Genomic DNA, 13593 nt, shown 5'->3' with positions numbered 1-13593 from the left:
CTGGATTGTACCCAAGACCTTTACATACCCTTGAGTATACTGAAATCTTATCTGCTGACCTCAGTAGCAGATTTATTTTCATTCCCGTACAAGCTGTGACTTGCAGCCCCACTGTTTGGGTGTCTCCAGCATCATACTTAGACCACTTCTATATCTACAACCAGGAACCATCTGTAACCTAGTCATTGCCTTTTCAGCGGCAATGAGAAGTTGAACGCAAACTATTTGCACAAAACAACTTCGTAAACAAGCTGTACCTGTCCACATAGTGGAAAAGGAATTTTTGACATACTTCTCCTTCCAATGAAAATCTGGAGGAGTGGGGAGAAGTAAAATTTACACTGTGGCCAGCCGCTGCTTCAGAAATGGGTATTTCTATTACGCACACACAGTTTCTTGGGAAATCTGTAGAAAACTGTCATCTACAAGACCTTTATGTTAGCTTTAGGCTAGTAACTCTAAAGCACGCTTGCAATTCTCATTATAAACAGAAAGGTATCTAGGTGGCTGAGAGGGCTAGTTCTAGATGATCACAGACATCAAATAAGCTTTCTGAAAATACTTCCTGAGCACTTCACATCGGACAACGAAAAGAAACAGGGAGAGGGACCTTGCTCACTAGTACCCTTGCGCAATTGTTCTCCACCTCTCCGTGTCACAAAGGACTGAAATACAAAGGAAAAACTGAAAAGCTGTGAATGCTGGTATACCATTTGCTCTGAAAAGGTATGTTCCAGAGTTTTCTCCACTCACAAATAACTGAGTCTACAAATGCAATGGGAAACTATAAATGGTTATTCCCAAAACCTTGCATTGAAGTAATTTGTGAGCTATAACATATGCATCAGCATTCCGAACACTTGCTAGAAAGGCCATTTTTACCCACTTCCATTTTCTGTATCAGAGACAGATCACCTCTGAAGTCTGAAAACCTATGCACCTGTAAACAGCGAAGTCCAGGTAGCATTTTGGGTATAAATAAATAGCTTGATTTTATTTCAAGGCCACAATGTAACAATGTGAATCGTAGTAGATCATGTATCCAACAAGTCCATGGGTCACCTTGTGGAATCAAACGTTCTATTAACTCTCTAACCACAGTGTCGTTATGTCATGTCTCATGCAGAAGCACATGAGGAGTCAGAAAGCAAAGCCATGTTTGAGGACTCTCTTTTGTGTCTAACCTGAAACTACTTGCACTTTCAAACAAAATCATGCTTGAAGAGCAACATGGGCCACGGTCACACGGGGAAAATTGGCGCCGGGAGCCACGGAAGGGAGAGCAAGGCAGCCGGCTGCGCATGTGTGCGCATGCGCAGTTCGGCCGGGAGCCTCAAATGCTGCTGAAGATGGGCGCGCCGGCGATCCCACGGCCGCGCTTGCTGCGGTGTTTCAGGTTGGTAGTACTCTTTCCTAGGTTTTTTTTAAATGCGCGTTTTCGGGCTGAAGGGACAGATCGGGGGCGGGTGCGCACCGCTTCCCAGATGTTGTGGTGCGATCGCGCCCGTTTGCTGCGCCCCCGATTCATCCCTCTTGAGGCGCAAAACCTCCCGTGTGACTGGGGCCATGGTTAAACAGGCAAATTTAATAGATGTTTTTCTATAAACCATGTCAACTCCATTATTACAAAGTAAAGGGAACTTACCGTAAGCCATAGCAAGGCAATGTGATGAACCTGAACATTGCCAGAAAGACTCGTAACGGAAGGAGGGTGAACACGTAGAGAAAAGCATCCAAGCACAAGAAGATTCCAAAAATCATCAACTAAACGGGGGAAAAGACAGACAAAACAAAAGAGAGAAATTAAGAATAATGCCACCTTTAAACATCACTTCCGGATTAACACGATGATATCTTATTTATTATGCTTGTAAACTAGCCATCCAAAAGTCATTCACTGCAGATTATTCAGATCAACCTCAATCTGAATTCAGGGACAAAAGACTGCTTCAGTTGCTCATGTTAAAGATCTCTGGCAGGAGACACTGAGACCTCTCATTAGCTTTCCAGATTATTGGCAAAGTTCTCTTAAATCTGGGGCACTCACGCCCAGTGGTTCAGCTACTGCACCATGTGCCTGTGTCAGGAGATTTTTTTTTTTTCCAGTGAGACATCACTTATCGGGACCCTCCCAACTACTCTGGAAAGTAGGCAACTACTCTGGAAAGCTGTCTTAAATTTTGGAATGGGGATTTCAATCTCAGTTTAAAAGCACAAAGACAAGCCCTAGATTCCAGCGACCGGTGAACAAATTCTATTCCTAGTGCAGGTCCTGCAACACATGATGGAGCTACAGCAAGAGAGGGCCATCAACAGAATCAGATACACCATTTATCCAAATACCTGCACCATGTAAAATTTGTGGAAGTACCTTTGCATTAAAGGCCTCAATGGCTGCAGGTACGTATTGCCCTCCTTTGAAGTAGAAAAAGTATACCGGAGCATTTATATCTACTTCGGCATTTTTTTGAGCTAAAGAAAAATGAGATGTCCATATCAAATTGTGACTGGACGTAACTGTCAGCTATGCAGCCATGGGGGTTGGGGAGATCTGTTGAATACTAATTGCTGCTGCATTCTTTCTGTGCTTCTTAACTGCTGTAATGCTTATCTCTAAGTTGTACAGGTGGTGTGATGTCTGGTTTCAGTGGAACCGTGGGAGAGAGGTTGGTTCCCAGCTTCAGTGCTAATGGCCTGAACTCCTTCTCCCACGTGCGGGACTATGGCTAATTGTCCAGGGCAGTGGGGGTGTGTGTGTGTGTGCATACGAATACCCTATAACCTATTATGCCCGATGGGCAGCCGCCATTCTTAACAGTGCCTATGTTAATGCATCTATAGTTCTTCAATAAAGTATTACCTTTCCTGAGAAGTGTGTACTACGTTGTTGGCTGTGGGTTCTGACAGTAACACCCAAATATTTGAAATCAAATAGCTACTTGTCCCTCCAATTTATAGACCAAGCCTAACAACTACTAAGAGGCCTTTAATAATGATCACTAAGAATTTGCTCTCCTTCAACTCCCATGTCCACCTGCAAGTGAGATATGCTGTCTCCAGCCAGCCCAACTGACATGGATAATCCATCCGTGACCTAGTAGTAGTAGTAGTAGAAGAGACTGGATTTATACCCTGCCCTTCACTTGGAGTCTCTGAATCTCCTTTCCTTCCTCTCCCTACAACAGATACCCTGTGAGGTAGGTGGGGCAGAGAGAGTTCTGAGAGAACTGCTCTTGGTAGAACAGCTGAGAGAACTGTGACTGACCCAAGATCACCTAGCTGGCCTCAAGTGGAGTGGGGAACCACACTCAGTTCTCCAAATTAGAGTCTGCCACTCTTAACCACTACAACCAAATTGGCTCTAGAGTTCATTGTGTTTTGCAAAGGTTGTAGGATTTCACCCTCAAAGCATTTATAATACTGTAACGATTCCATGTTTTATTGTGTGTGTGTCTTTAAAAGTGGTTTGTATGGATGTGTGGGACAATCTAGAATGCTGAAATAGGCAAGTTGTGTGATTGGTGAGTGACAGAGAGGGGGAGGGGTTTTGGAATGAATGCTGTGTGGATGAACCGATATGTCAGTCAAGAGTAACAGTTAAGGATGACAGTTAGAGAGTTCTGAGTTACAGAGTGGAGATACAGTTAAACAGTACAGTTAAACAGATAAGAAGAGGCTTCCCTGTGTGGGTTGCTTAGTTCGGAGTAAAACAGTTAGTCAGACAGCAGAGAGTGCTGTACAAAAGCAGTTAATATATTAGTTTTGTCCTGAGGTCTCTGTGTGAGACGGTTCCTGTGTGAAACATAAGAGAGAAGTCTGGTGTGTGTTAAGAAAAGTTAAAGCATAAAGAAACAGTGACCATATATGGCTAAAGGAAACTATTGTTACATAGTGACATGCCCAGAGCCCTGTCAGTGAAGAGAAAAGTGTGTGAAACAGCAAATAAATCTACTTTTATTTAAGATAACAGTTCTGAACAAAATTCCTCAGGAAATAACACATAGTCCTTCATGAATGCCTAGACCCTGGCCACATTACCAAACCAGAAGAAGAAATATATTATAGTAAGAGGCTGGGAAAGCCTTAAATTTCCCTGGTGGCGGCGAAAATACCCTACAGAGTAAAAACATAAGAACTTTTAAAGGCAAACCAGACCTCCCCAAATAAGAGGTCGTCACAAATACAAACCCAGTAATCCATCTGTTTCAGGAACCTTTCCTGGTTTAATTTCTTTTATAGCTTCTACAACTTCTCTTATTCATATTCATAGTCACTTTATTATTGTTATTAGTATTCATGATTTTACTGTTTTATCTGGTTTTATGTATGGGCTCATGCCCCTTGTAAGCCGCCCTGAGCCCGCTTGCAGGGAGGGCGGGGTAAAAATGCCTAAATAAATAAATAAACAATACATCTTTGTTCTTCTATAATTTTAGGTAAATTTCCTTTTCTAAGATAATCATCCTTTTCCATCTCTGGCACATCTTGGCCTTTATATAAAGTGGAATGATATTTATAGAATGCCTTTTGAATAGCCACATTATCCACTATTGCTTTATTTCCCTCTTGTATTTTTAATATCATTTTATTTCCTCTTTCTTTTCTCAGTTTATATGCCAGCCGCTTTCCTGGTTTATTTGGAAATCCAGGAGGGGTTTTTTTGTTTTGATTTACACAATTAAATTTTGTTTCCATTTCTCTTATTGTTAACATAGATAACTGTTGTTGCAAAAAATTGATTTGGCAAGATGTATCCCCCCAGAAAATTTTAAATTCATCCTTTTTTCTTTTAATCTCATCTGTAATATTTGTAACTAGGAAAAAGGCCCTGTAACGATTTCATGTTTAACTCTGTGTGTGTGTCTTGAAAAGTTTGGATGCATGGCTGTATGATAGTCTAGAGTAGTGGAATTAGGCAAGTGATATGATTGGTGAGTGACAGAGAGGGGGAGGGTTTTTGGAATGGATGCTGTGTGGAGGATTTGAATGTCTATCGAGGGGGTCAGTTAGAGATGACAGTTGAAAAAGTTCAGTTAAACTATGTATGAGAGTTGAAGGAGAGGCTTCCCTGTGTGGGTTGTTAAGTTCTATGTCTTAAAATTGAATAAGACAATTGATAAGTTAAGTTCATTCTGAAGTCTGAAGGAGAGACAGTCTTGTGTGTTATGAAAAGTTGAAGTATAAAGAAACAGTAACCGTATATGGCCTGAAGGGAAAAGGGTTACAAAATTTACATGCCCATATCCCTGTCAGTAAGAGAGAAAAGAGTGTGATACACCAAGCATATGTTCAATATTCAAGCCTTCCTGGTTACAATGAATTAATCTTGTGAATTACTTCAATAAATCCTCTTTTATTCAAATATACCCACTCTGAAAGAAATACTTCCCAGGACCACATAGTACCTCGAACGCCTTAAACCCTTGACATACTTACCCAGAAATAAAGAAAGCATGATTATTTATGTAATTCTATGTGAGGTGCCCTGAGCCTGCCTCGGCGGGGAGGGCGGAATATAAACTGAATAAATAAATAAATGGAAGTTCGTAAGTCACTGGGAAAAGCTTATGAAACTCCCAATAGCCTAAAAAAGCATATGAGCTAGAGTCTGTGCATATACTGTTTTACCTCAGAGTTATTTATTCAAGTTACTTCAGAAATTTTACCCCTGATTTCACCTGACCTTTCCCCTCTATGTTAAATAAAATATTTTGTTATTTTTGAATTTCAAAACACCTCGAGTGCCATTTAAGTTGGGGGCTCCCGATCCTTCCCACAGGTTCCTGGGCTGGGCCAACAACCAAAATACCATACTGTGACAGGGTGGGACAGCCAGAGTTCTTCAGCAAAGAAGAAAACACATTACTAGGGTGGCTCAGTCAGTAAAGGCTAATAAAAATGGAGGGAAAATCTTGCCTCTGAGGGAGGGAAGTGGAGGGGGGCGTCATACTCGCATATGTTTAATCATACAAATCCATGACAGGCTGTTTGCATTTTGTCGCTGGTTAAGCAAAGAAGGGTCATGAACCTGAAGTTCTAGCTGACTTCACCTCTGGATACAAACAACCATCTCTTGTAGAGCAAAGGTTAACATTTGCCTGGATGAGTCTCAGCAGGCAGGGAAGATCAAAGCTCTCAGGATTCAGCTCTTGCAGTCTCAACTACAGTGATATTAAAAAACAGCAGTGAAATAAAATGAAGCCGGATGCAAGATGTTTGTTCGCCAACGCTTCAGTTTGCCAACGCTCGCCAACGCGTTCGCCAACGCTCTTTTATTCAAATATACCCACTCTGAAAGAAATACTTCCCAGGACCACATAGTACCTCGAACGCCTTAAACCCTCGACATACTTACCCAGAAATAAAGAAAGCATAAAGGTTTGGAAATCCTTTTAAAATTTCCTGGTGGCAGCTGGAATACCCAGTAGAATAAAATATAAAGAACACTTTTAAAGTAAAACCAGACCTCCCCAGTTAAGGGGACGTCACAGGCCCGTTGTGGAAATAAATACAACGGCCTCTAGAAAGAGGCTCTGGGTGGGTGCCCCGGCCTTGGACACTCAGTGTCAATTTGCTGTGGCGACCTCAGCAGGGTATAATGACACTGAGTCCACCACTTTCTCCAGAGGAACTGATCTCTGCTACCTAAAGAAGTTGTAATTTTGAGTGATCTCCAGCCCTCACCTGGAGATTGGCAACGATGGTTCCCCAGAAGGGAATAGTTGGTTTGGAGGGTGGAGTCTATGGCTTTGTGCCTGGCCGAGGTCTCAGGCCTCCTGAAACCTCACCCTCTCCAGGCTCTATCCCTCACATCTCCAGGAATTTCCCACCTGGAGTTGGCAACCCTAGCTCCTTCCCAGCCAATCATCAACCTACCTTTATTTCCCCCTCACTCTTCAGCTTTCCACCCCACACACACACACCTGCAGCCTCTCCCATGCTCTGAAGCCCTGACTGCTACGTCACATTGGCTGTCATACGGGGGCCACCTCAGCAGCATATAAGGATACAGAGCCCACCATTTTCTCCAGGGGAACTGATCTCTGCCATCTGGAAAGCAGTTGTAATTCTGAGTGATCTCCAGCCCTCACCTGGAGATTGGACACATTTTACCTCAGAACTGCAAACTGTTTAGAATGTTAGAGGCAAAAGCCAATCAAGTCGCATATGCAAACGATTTCTGTTCTGAGGCAAAGGCCAATGAGGCTGCATATGCAAATAACCTCTGAGTTCTGACTGGCTATGGGGGGGAGAGGAACAGCAAAATGTTTAGAATGTTGGAGGCAGGACTCAGGCAGAGCAGCCAGTGGATAGGGAGACCCTCTGAATGACAGATCAGAGAGCGAACGGATTTTGGAGCGTGTCGAATGTTCTAGAGAAGTGTCACCACCATTTGGCTTTTATTTATAAGGGAGATTTCTCTTGTCTTTTTTCTTAAATTCTGAATTATGTTGTATCAAATCATCGCTAATGCTTTGCTTGCATCACAAACCACTCTCAAATTAGTGCCGTTAAGTCGATTTCAAAAAATTCTTCTAATTTTTTCTTATAATCCTCAACAATTACTTCTTTTTGTAAGAATGCTTCATTTAATCTCCATCTGAAAGTAATAGGTTTTCTCTTGAACCAAATTTAGAGGATTATGATCCAAAAAAGTCTTTGGTAAAGTTTCTGCTTTTAGAGACCTTGGTAACTAAGTCTCTTGAAACCCAGATCCTATCTATTCTTGAAAAGGATCTGTGTCTTTCTAAAAAATAAGTATATTCCCTTGAGTTACCATTTTTCTGTCTTCATATATCAACCAGGCCCAGGCCGTCCATCAAATTAAAAAAAACCCTTTTGGTAATTTACCTTGCATAATTTTAATTTTCCCCCCTAAAGACTTTTTGCAGAGAAAGCATTCCATTCCAATCTCCCATCAAACACCAGCTTTCATAAGAAAAGTCTAATATCTTATCCATGTTGTTTATAAAAAGCCTCTGTATCTTCATTTGGTGCATAAATTCCCACAACCAATGTCGTAACTCCAAGTAAATTGACTTCTACCCCTACAAATCTAACATGTTAATCTGTTAATATAAATTCTGATTATAATTGGGAGTTAATATACAAAACAGCTTCATTTTTCTTTTTAATGTCTGCTGAAATAAATTCTTCTCCCAAAATTTTATGAACCAAATATTTTATATCCTTGTTTTAACTTTTTTCAAATGATGAAATATTCTTTTTCTCTTTTGAGGAGCATTTGCTCCATTTATATTCCACGTTAAGCATTGCAATCCATAATTAAACTTTAAATTTAGAAGAGTCCAGGCTTGCATCATCAGTGTCCTCCTAATCTAAATCCTGTTGTGAATCTTGTGTAATCTCTTCTTCTTGAGTCTCTGTTTGCATTTCATCCAATTTTCTAAAAACTCTCTCGCCTTCTGGACCGAGTTGAGTCTATATCTTTGCTGTTTAAGATTAAAGAATATACCCACTAGCTTTTCCCATTGAAATGAGATCCTATTCGGTTTTAGTTTTTCAGTTATGTAAAATTCTAATAGGTACCTCTTTCAATATAATTATATCTGTATTGTCATCTGTATTGTTGAAAGATTTTATCTCTGGTCCTCTTCCTAACAAAATGCACCAGAATATCTCTTGGTACCTTTCTAATTTTTGGCATATCTGGAGTTTATTATGTAGACTTTGTCAATTTGAAAGTCCAAATCTTCTCCCAAACTTAAAAAAATCTGCCAAAGCTTTAATAATCCTATCTCTAATACCTTCATCAGAAATTTCTGGAATGGCTCTGAGCCTTAAACAGAATTCTTTCACTCTGAGCTTCAGTAAGGCCAAATTGCCTAACCCTCTCGCCATCTCTCTAAAGTGTCCACTTTGTCATTAATTTGTTTAACCTCTCAAGATATTTGTTTTATACAGGTTTCCAACTTTTTAATCTCCTTTGTCATATCCTCTTTCATTTTTACAAGTCTTTCATCTAATTTCTCATCTGATCAAATATTTTCTGGAGAAGCTCAGGTGTAACTGATTTCTCCAAGGGCTGATCCATCGAGCTGCTTCTTCCCTTCCAAGCAGCTGCCATAGTACTTTAAATCCAAAGTCTCTCTAGCTGTGAGGGAGATAAAAATAGAACAGTTCCAGCAGCTTCAGGACCCTCACTTTACACAACTCAAGTCGTCATGACAACCAAGCATCCCAGTTAAGTCTTTATCTTATCTTTTTATTATGGTACATCTTCCAGTTAAAAGCAAACAACTCCTGTGGCTTAAACACTTCCATTTTCTAGAGCTCAAATCACCATGACAACTGAACACCCCACTCTTTATCTTATGGGAAACAAAAATTAGTGCCATGCAGATCTGGTCTAGTATTCTTCTGCTAGCAACTTTATCCAAACGTACTTTCATCAGGATTTTTTTTTTTAACGCAAGTAACCCCTTAATTCGTTTAAAACTTATAGATATCGCTTCAAGTTTTTTGCAAAAAAACACTTAAATCCCAAAATCTTTAAAGTCCCTTTTTATTTTTGCCTTCTGTAGTATCAAGGAAAAAGAAAAATCTCTCTTTGTCTGACAAGATTAATTTTATCGTGAAGTGGTTAAGAAATGGGGGTGGCAAGGCTTTAATGACCAGTACAGCTTTGCAGCAACTGTGAGCTTAATGTATCATCCAGGCCTCCCGATTGCTCAAACCTTGGGCAAACTGCAAAAACATTCATTACTGCAGTTTACTACCAGGAAGCTGTCACTCAGAGGGCAAGTGGATTATCTCAAGATCTCCCCTTCGTCCAGGGTGACTGCACTGGCTAGAAATCACCTCCCATCCGGATTACTTGTCCGTGGCACTCCTCCATTCGTTTGGAGACATCAGCCTACCATTGTCCCCCACCAGAAGTCCTCTGAGCATCTCTTGCCTTGAAAGCCCGATGGGGTCACCATAAGTGCGCATTCAACAACATGTCACAAAATTATTGGCAATACACAGTTCTTCAGCAGATGTCAGAATCGTTTTCTAAAGGTATTGAAAGGAATAGAGCCCATGTAGGCCTGTATGTTGTTTGGTTTCATTGGTTTGTTTAGGCTGTAAGTTCTAGCACGCCCTAGTTTGGCCTGCTATCAAAACCAATGTGCTTGCATTTCATTACATCCACCTGCGGGCTTTTGGCTTTCATGAGAACTTTCCTTGGGATCCTCCCTAATTTTCTCATGCTAGTGATGCTAATCAGCTAAGTGTGCCCTGATTGGCTAAGAGGCATACAGGCTGAAGCAAGGACAGCTGAAAATATTATGCTTGCTGGCAATTAGGAAGACCACTCCACCGGCATGTAAGGGAGGTTGTGGTTTCCACACCTTCATGCTAGGATGACAAGGATGGTTGGGCATGGAATGGAGTTTCTCTCTTAAGCCTGCAGGTAAGATCATCATGCCATGAAGCTACATTGGAGAAGCAAGTTGGCAACCTTTTAATGTTTAGTAAGTTAGCCCCTAGCCACAGATAGTCATATTTTATTGTTTTCTTATTGCCTATTTGCTTGTGCTTACAGAGTGGTTCCTCCCTACCATATACTCCTTATAATTTGAACCAATTAAATAAACTTGCTGAATGTCTGCATATACCCTCAGTAGCGAACCCGGAGGCTGAAAAACCTCAGACAAAGGTCCCAAACCCTATGAGGCTTCTAGGGGTCTTGGGTTGTTGTGGTTTCAGCGCCTGAGAACGGGAGCATGGGCATCCTGGATCCTTACAGGTATATAAAATTTGGAAAGCATTGGTTTATTAAGTCCTGAGTTATACTGACCACATAGTGTGCTAGATCCAGCCAGCGTTTTTTGCTCAGTCTCACCCAATGCTCCTTCTTACTGCTATTCCTGCTCTCCATGGCTTTTTTGTTCATGCAGGTGACACAACCTAGAACAACCTATTTGGCAGTCAAAGGGGATCCTTTGCTCTCTCTGTCACCAGTGGAAAAGCTGGTTGGATCCCACCTAATGCTCCCTCTAAGCTGTGGAGTCTTGTGAGCAAAAATTCTACTTTGTGAACTGCTGGCATTAAAGTTGCAAGTGAGTGATTTGGCTACTGCATAAATTAGTTTGCTCTGAAGCCATTATTCCAGAGCTAAAGCAAAAATGTGTGAGCCAGAGGCTAAAAAACTGTGAGCTAGCTCACACTAACTCAGCTTAGAGGGAACACTGATCCCATCCACTGTTAACTCAACTGGCACTGAATACTGCACTGCCTCTTAAAAATCATGGATGCATTGAATACAATTTCTTCTAAACACAAGAATTTATTTTAGAGATGTGCTCCTGTTTAAAACCATGTATACAACATGTTCAGGTTTCTCTCAAACTGTGAATATTTACAGCTACCAACAAAACAGCATGGATATTTACTTTGTCTCATAAAGAAACACTATGCTGAAAACATTTAATATTGGCTGAACTGTGCTCACTGTATCTTAAACAACCAGTCAGTAATATGCATGCTTCTTTAGGAAATATGAATTTCAAACTAGAATATTTCATTAAAACCAAGTCTGGGTTTTTTTGGCAATTTAAGTGATGCCTGTGAAAAACTATTCAGTCACTCTTTAACAGACGGGAAGACACCGTTCCTATTTTAAAAGTGTTCTCTCAGCATATATCACATTGCTGCTTCCAGCAAGTCAACAGTACACTTGGCAACATACTCCCACAGAAGATTCAAAGACTAAATTATCGAGAGTTGTGAAAGAGGCAAAACTCTGGCAGAAATGTGGGACTAGGATATTAACAGAATACTTTGCATCAGCATGTTGTTAAAGCATTTTATTGAAGACAAATGAAAAATCACTTGTAATACAAATAAACAGAATGTGTAAATGTAGGAACAATGCAGTCATCTTCAGAATCTTATTCTTGTGGCAACATGACCACACAGGGCCCTTGTAAGGCAAAGAGGTAACGTTAAATATAACTATCTGTAGGAAGATTGTGATACAGTGCCTATTTCGGTTTTTTCCCCAATGGGCCAGTGTGGCTACTTGTATTTACCCCTTCAGGAGAGGATCCTAGAATAGACGGAAGACAAATTTACTATCATATTCTAAATGGATACATTTGTCAAAGCGGGGGGGGGGGGATCCATGCCTTCCACCAAGAAATACTCCCCAGTGCAGCATTTATGGACCTGTAGCGAGTGCATCATCTAAAATTATCTCCAACTTTTCTGTATAATGACTACAATGTTTTTCTTTGCTCTCTGCCTTACCAGAAACAAACAAATTTTTATTTTAAAGAGAAGGGTAGATATAGGGACTCTTGTGGTTTACAAGAAAAAACTATCTTTGCTTCTTTGCCCAATGTGCTTTTCTGCAAACTGGGAACTTTTGCACTGGGCACGATCTAGCCCAACTGGCGTGCAAAGAACTTGCTGTCTTTAAAAAGTAACATACCACAGACTGAACTTCACCAAAAGCCTCCACACCAGCAGTATCTTTCTCCTACCTCTGGTTTTTACTTCAGCACTGAGCCACAAAAAAAGTTCTTTGTGATCTTTTGTTTGGCCCAATGAAGCTGTCCCAGTTTGGATAGATCAACAGGCCTGCTAATACTTGTAAGACGTAATAAATAGCTCTGTTCTTTTCAACCTGCCCTTGGGCAAAGGGTAGGGGAGATGGTCAAGTAGATCGGCTGCAGAGAAACTAAAGGCATTCATGACCTTTTCCAACGTGGTTTCAAAACTAGGCTCGACCGAAGTTATTATAGTGGCACCAGATAAACGACTCACATCCTCAGGAAGCTTGACTCTATTTGGCTTCCGGTCGAGCTAAGATGGAGGACTGATGCACTTTCACTTTTGTGCGAAGTGGGCGACGGCCGCTTTCGACAGTTTGGGCAGTTATTAGCCCAACGCATCGCTCCCCAGCGAGGGGGGGGGACAAGCAGGCAGCAGCGCCTAAGAGGGAGTGTGAGATTGGCGTGATTCCGCTTCGGAAGAAGCAGAAACAGGCTTTGATCTCCTCCCGCGAAGAAGGCAAGTGCCGAGCAACTCTCCAGCGACCGTTCGAGCCGGTGTACCGGTTTAAATTCTCCATCAGCCGACCTCTTGAAGATGGGCAACAACAGTGAGTGAAAAGAAGCAATGCGAAACCCGTTTTGATCGTGTAGATAACAATAAACGTGCCGCTTACCTGAACTGTGATAAAAAAACAAATTGAATCGAGCGGTTGAGCGGATAAAGAATAAATATTCCCAGAACTCTGATTCCGGTAAAGAAATAGTTGATTGAAGGCTATAAAACAGCAAAAAAGCATATTGTTTAACATTCCTGCGGTGAGGACGGAGATGTGCGCGCAGCAGAAAAACCGAAACTGACGAATAGTATCGCGGGAAGATATAGGTTGGTGTAACCAGCAAAGTGTTCCGAGTGGGTTGAACAGGAAGACGACATCCTAGAAGGGTAATAACCAACAGGAAGAAACTCGGACTTTTCAAACTGCAGGATGTATCGCGGGAAGATATAGGTTGGTGTAACCAGCAAAGTGTTCCGAGTGGGTTGAACAGGAAGACGACATCCTAGAAGGGTAACAACTAACAGGAAGAAACT

The 13593-nt window shown here is 41.3% G+C and overlaps 1 protein-coding gene across 1 annotated transcript in view; it reads right to left on the bottom strand.

The window, feature by feature from the left end:
• The window catches only part of LOC107123883 (transmembrane anterior posterior transformation protein 1 homolog), a gene marked incomplete at both ends in the record, with an annotated part of 77715 nt that overhangs the window by 33840 nt on the left and 30282 nt on the right, over positions 1-13593 (bottom strand). The window contains one exon of the mRNA XM_015427226.1: positions 1646-1764. Within this exon, the coding sequence (XP_015282712.1) occupies positions 1646-1764 (119 nt within the window). The remainder of the gene's footprint in view (positions 1-1645; positions 1765-13593) is intronic.

Source organism: Gekko japonicus, unplaced genomic scaffold, assembly GCF_001447785.1.
Source record: "Gekko japonicus isolate JY-2015 unplaced genomic scaffold, Gekko_japonicus_V1.1 scaffold1134, whole genome shotgun sequence".
Classification (NCBI taxonomy): Eukaryota; Metazoa; Chordata; class Lepidosauria; order Squamata; family Gekkonidae; genus Gekko; species Gekko japonicus.
Note: the sequence above shows the minus strand (reverse complement) of the source record. Positions and strands in the feature narration are given on the sequence as shown.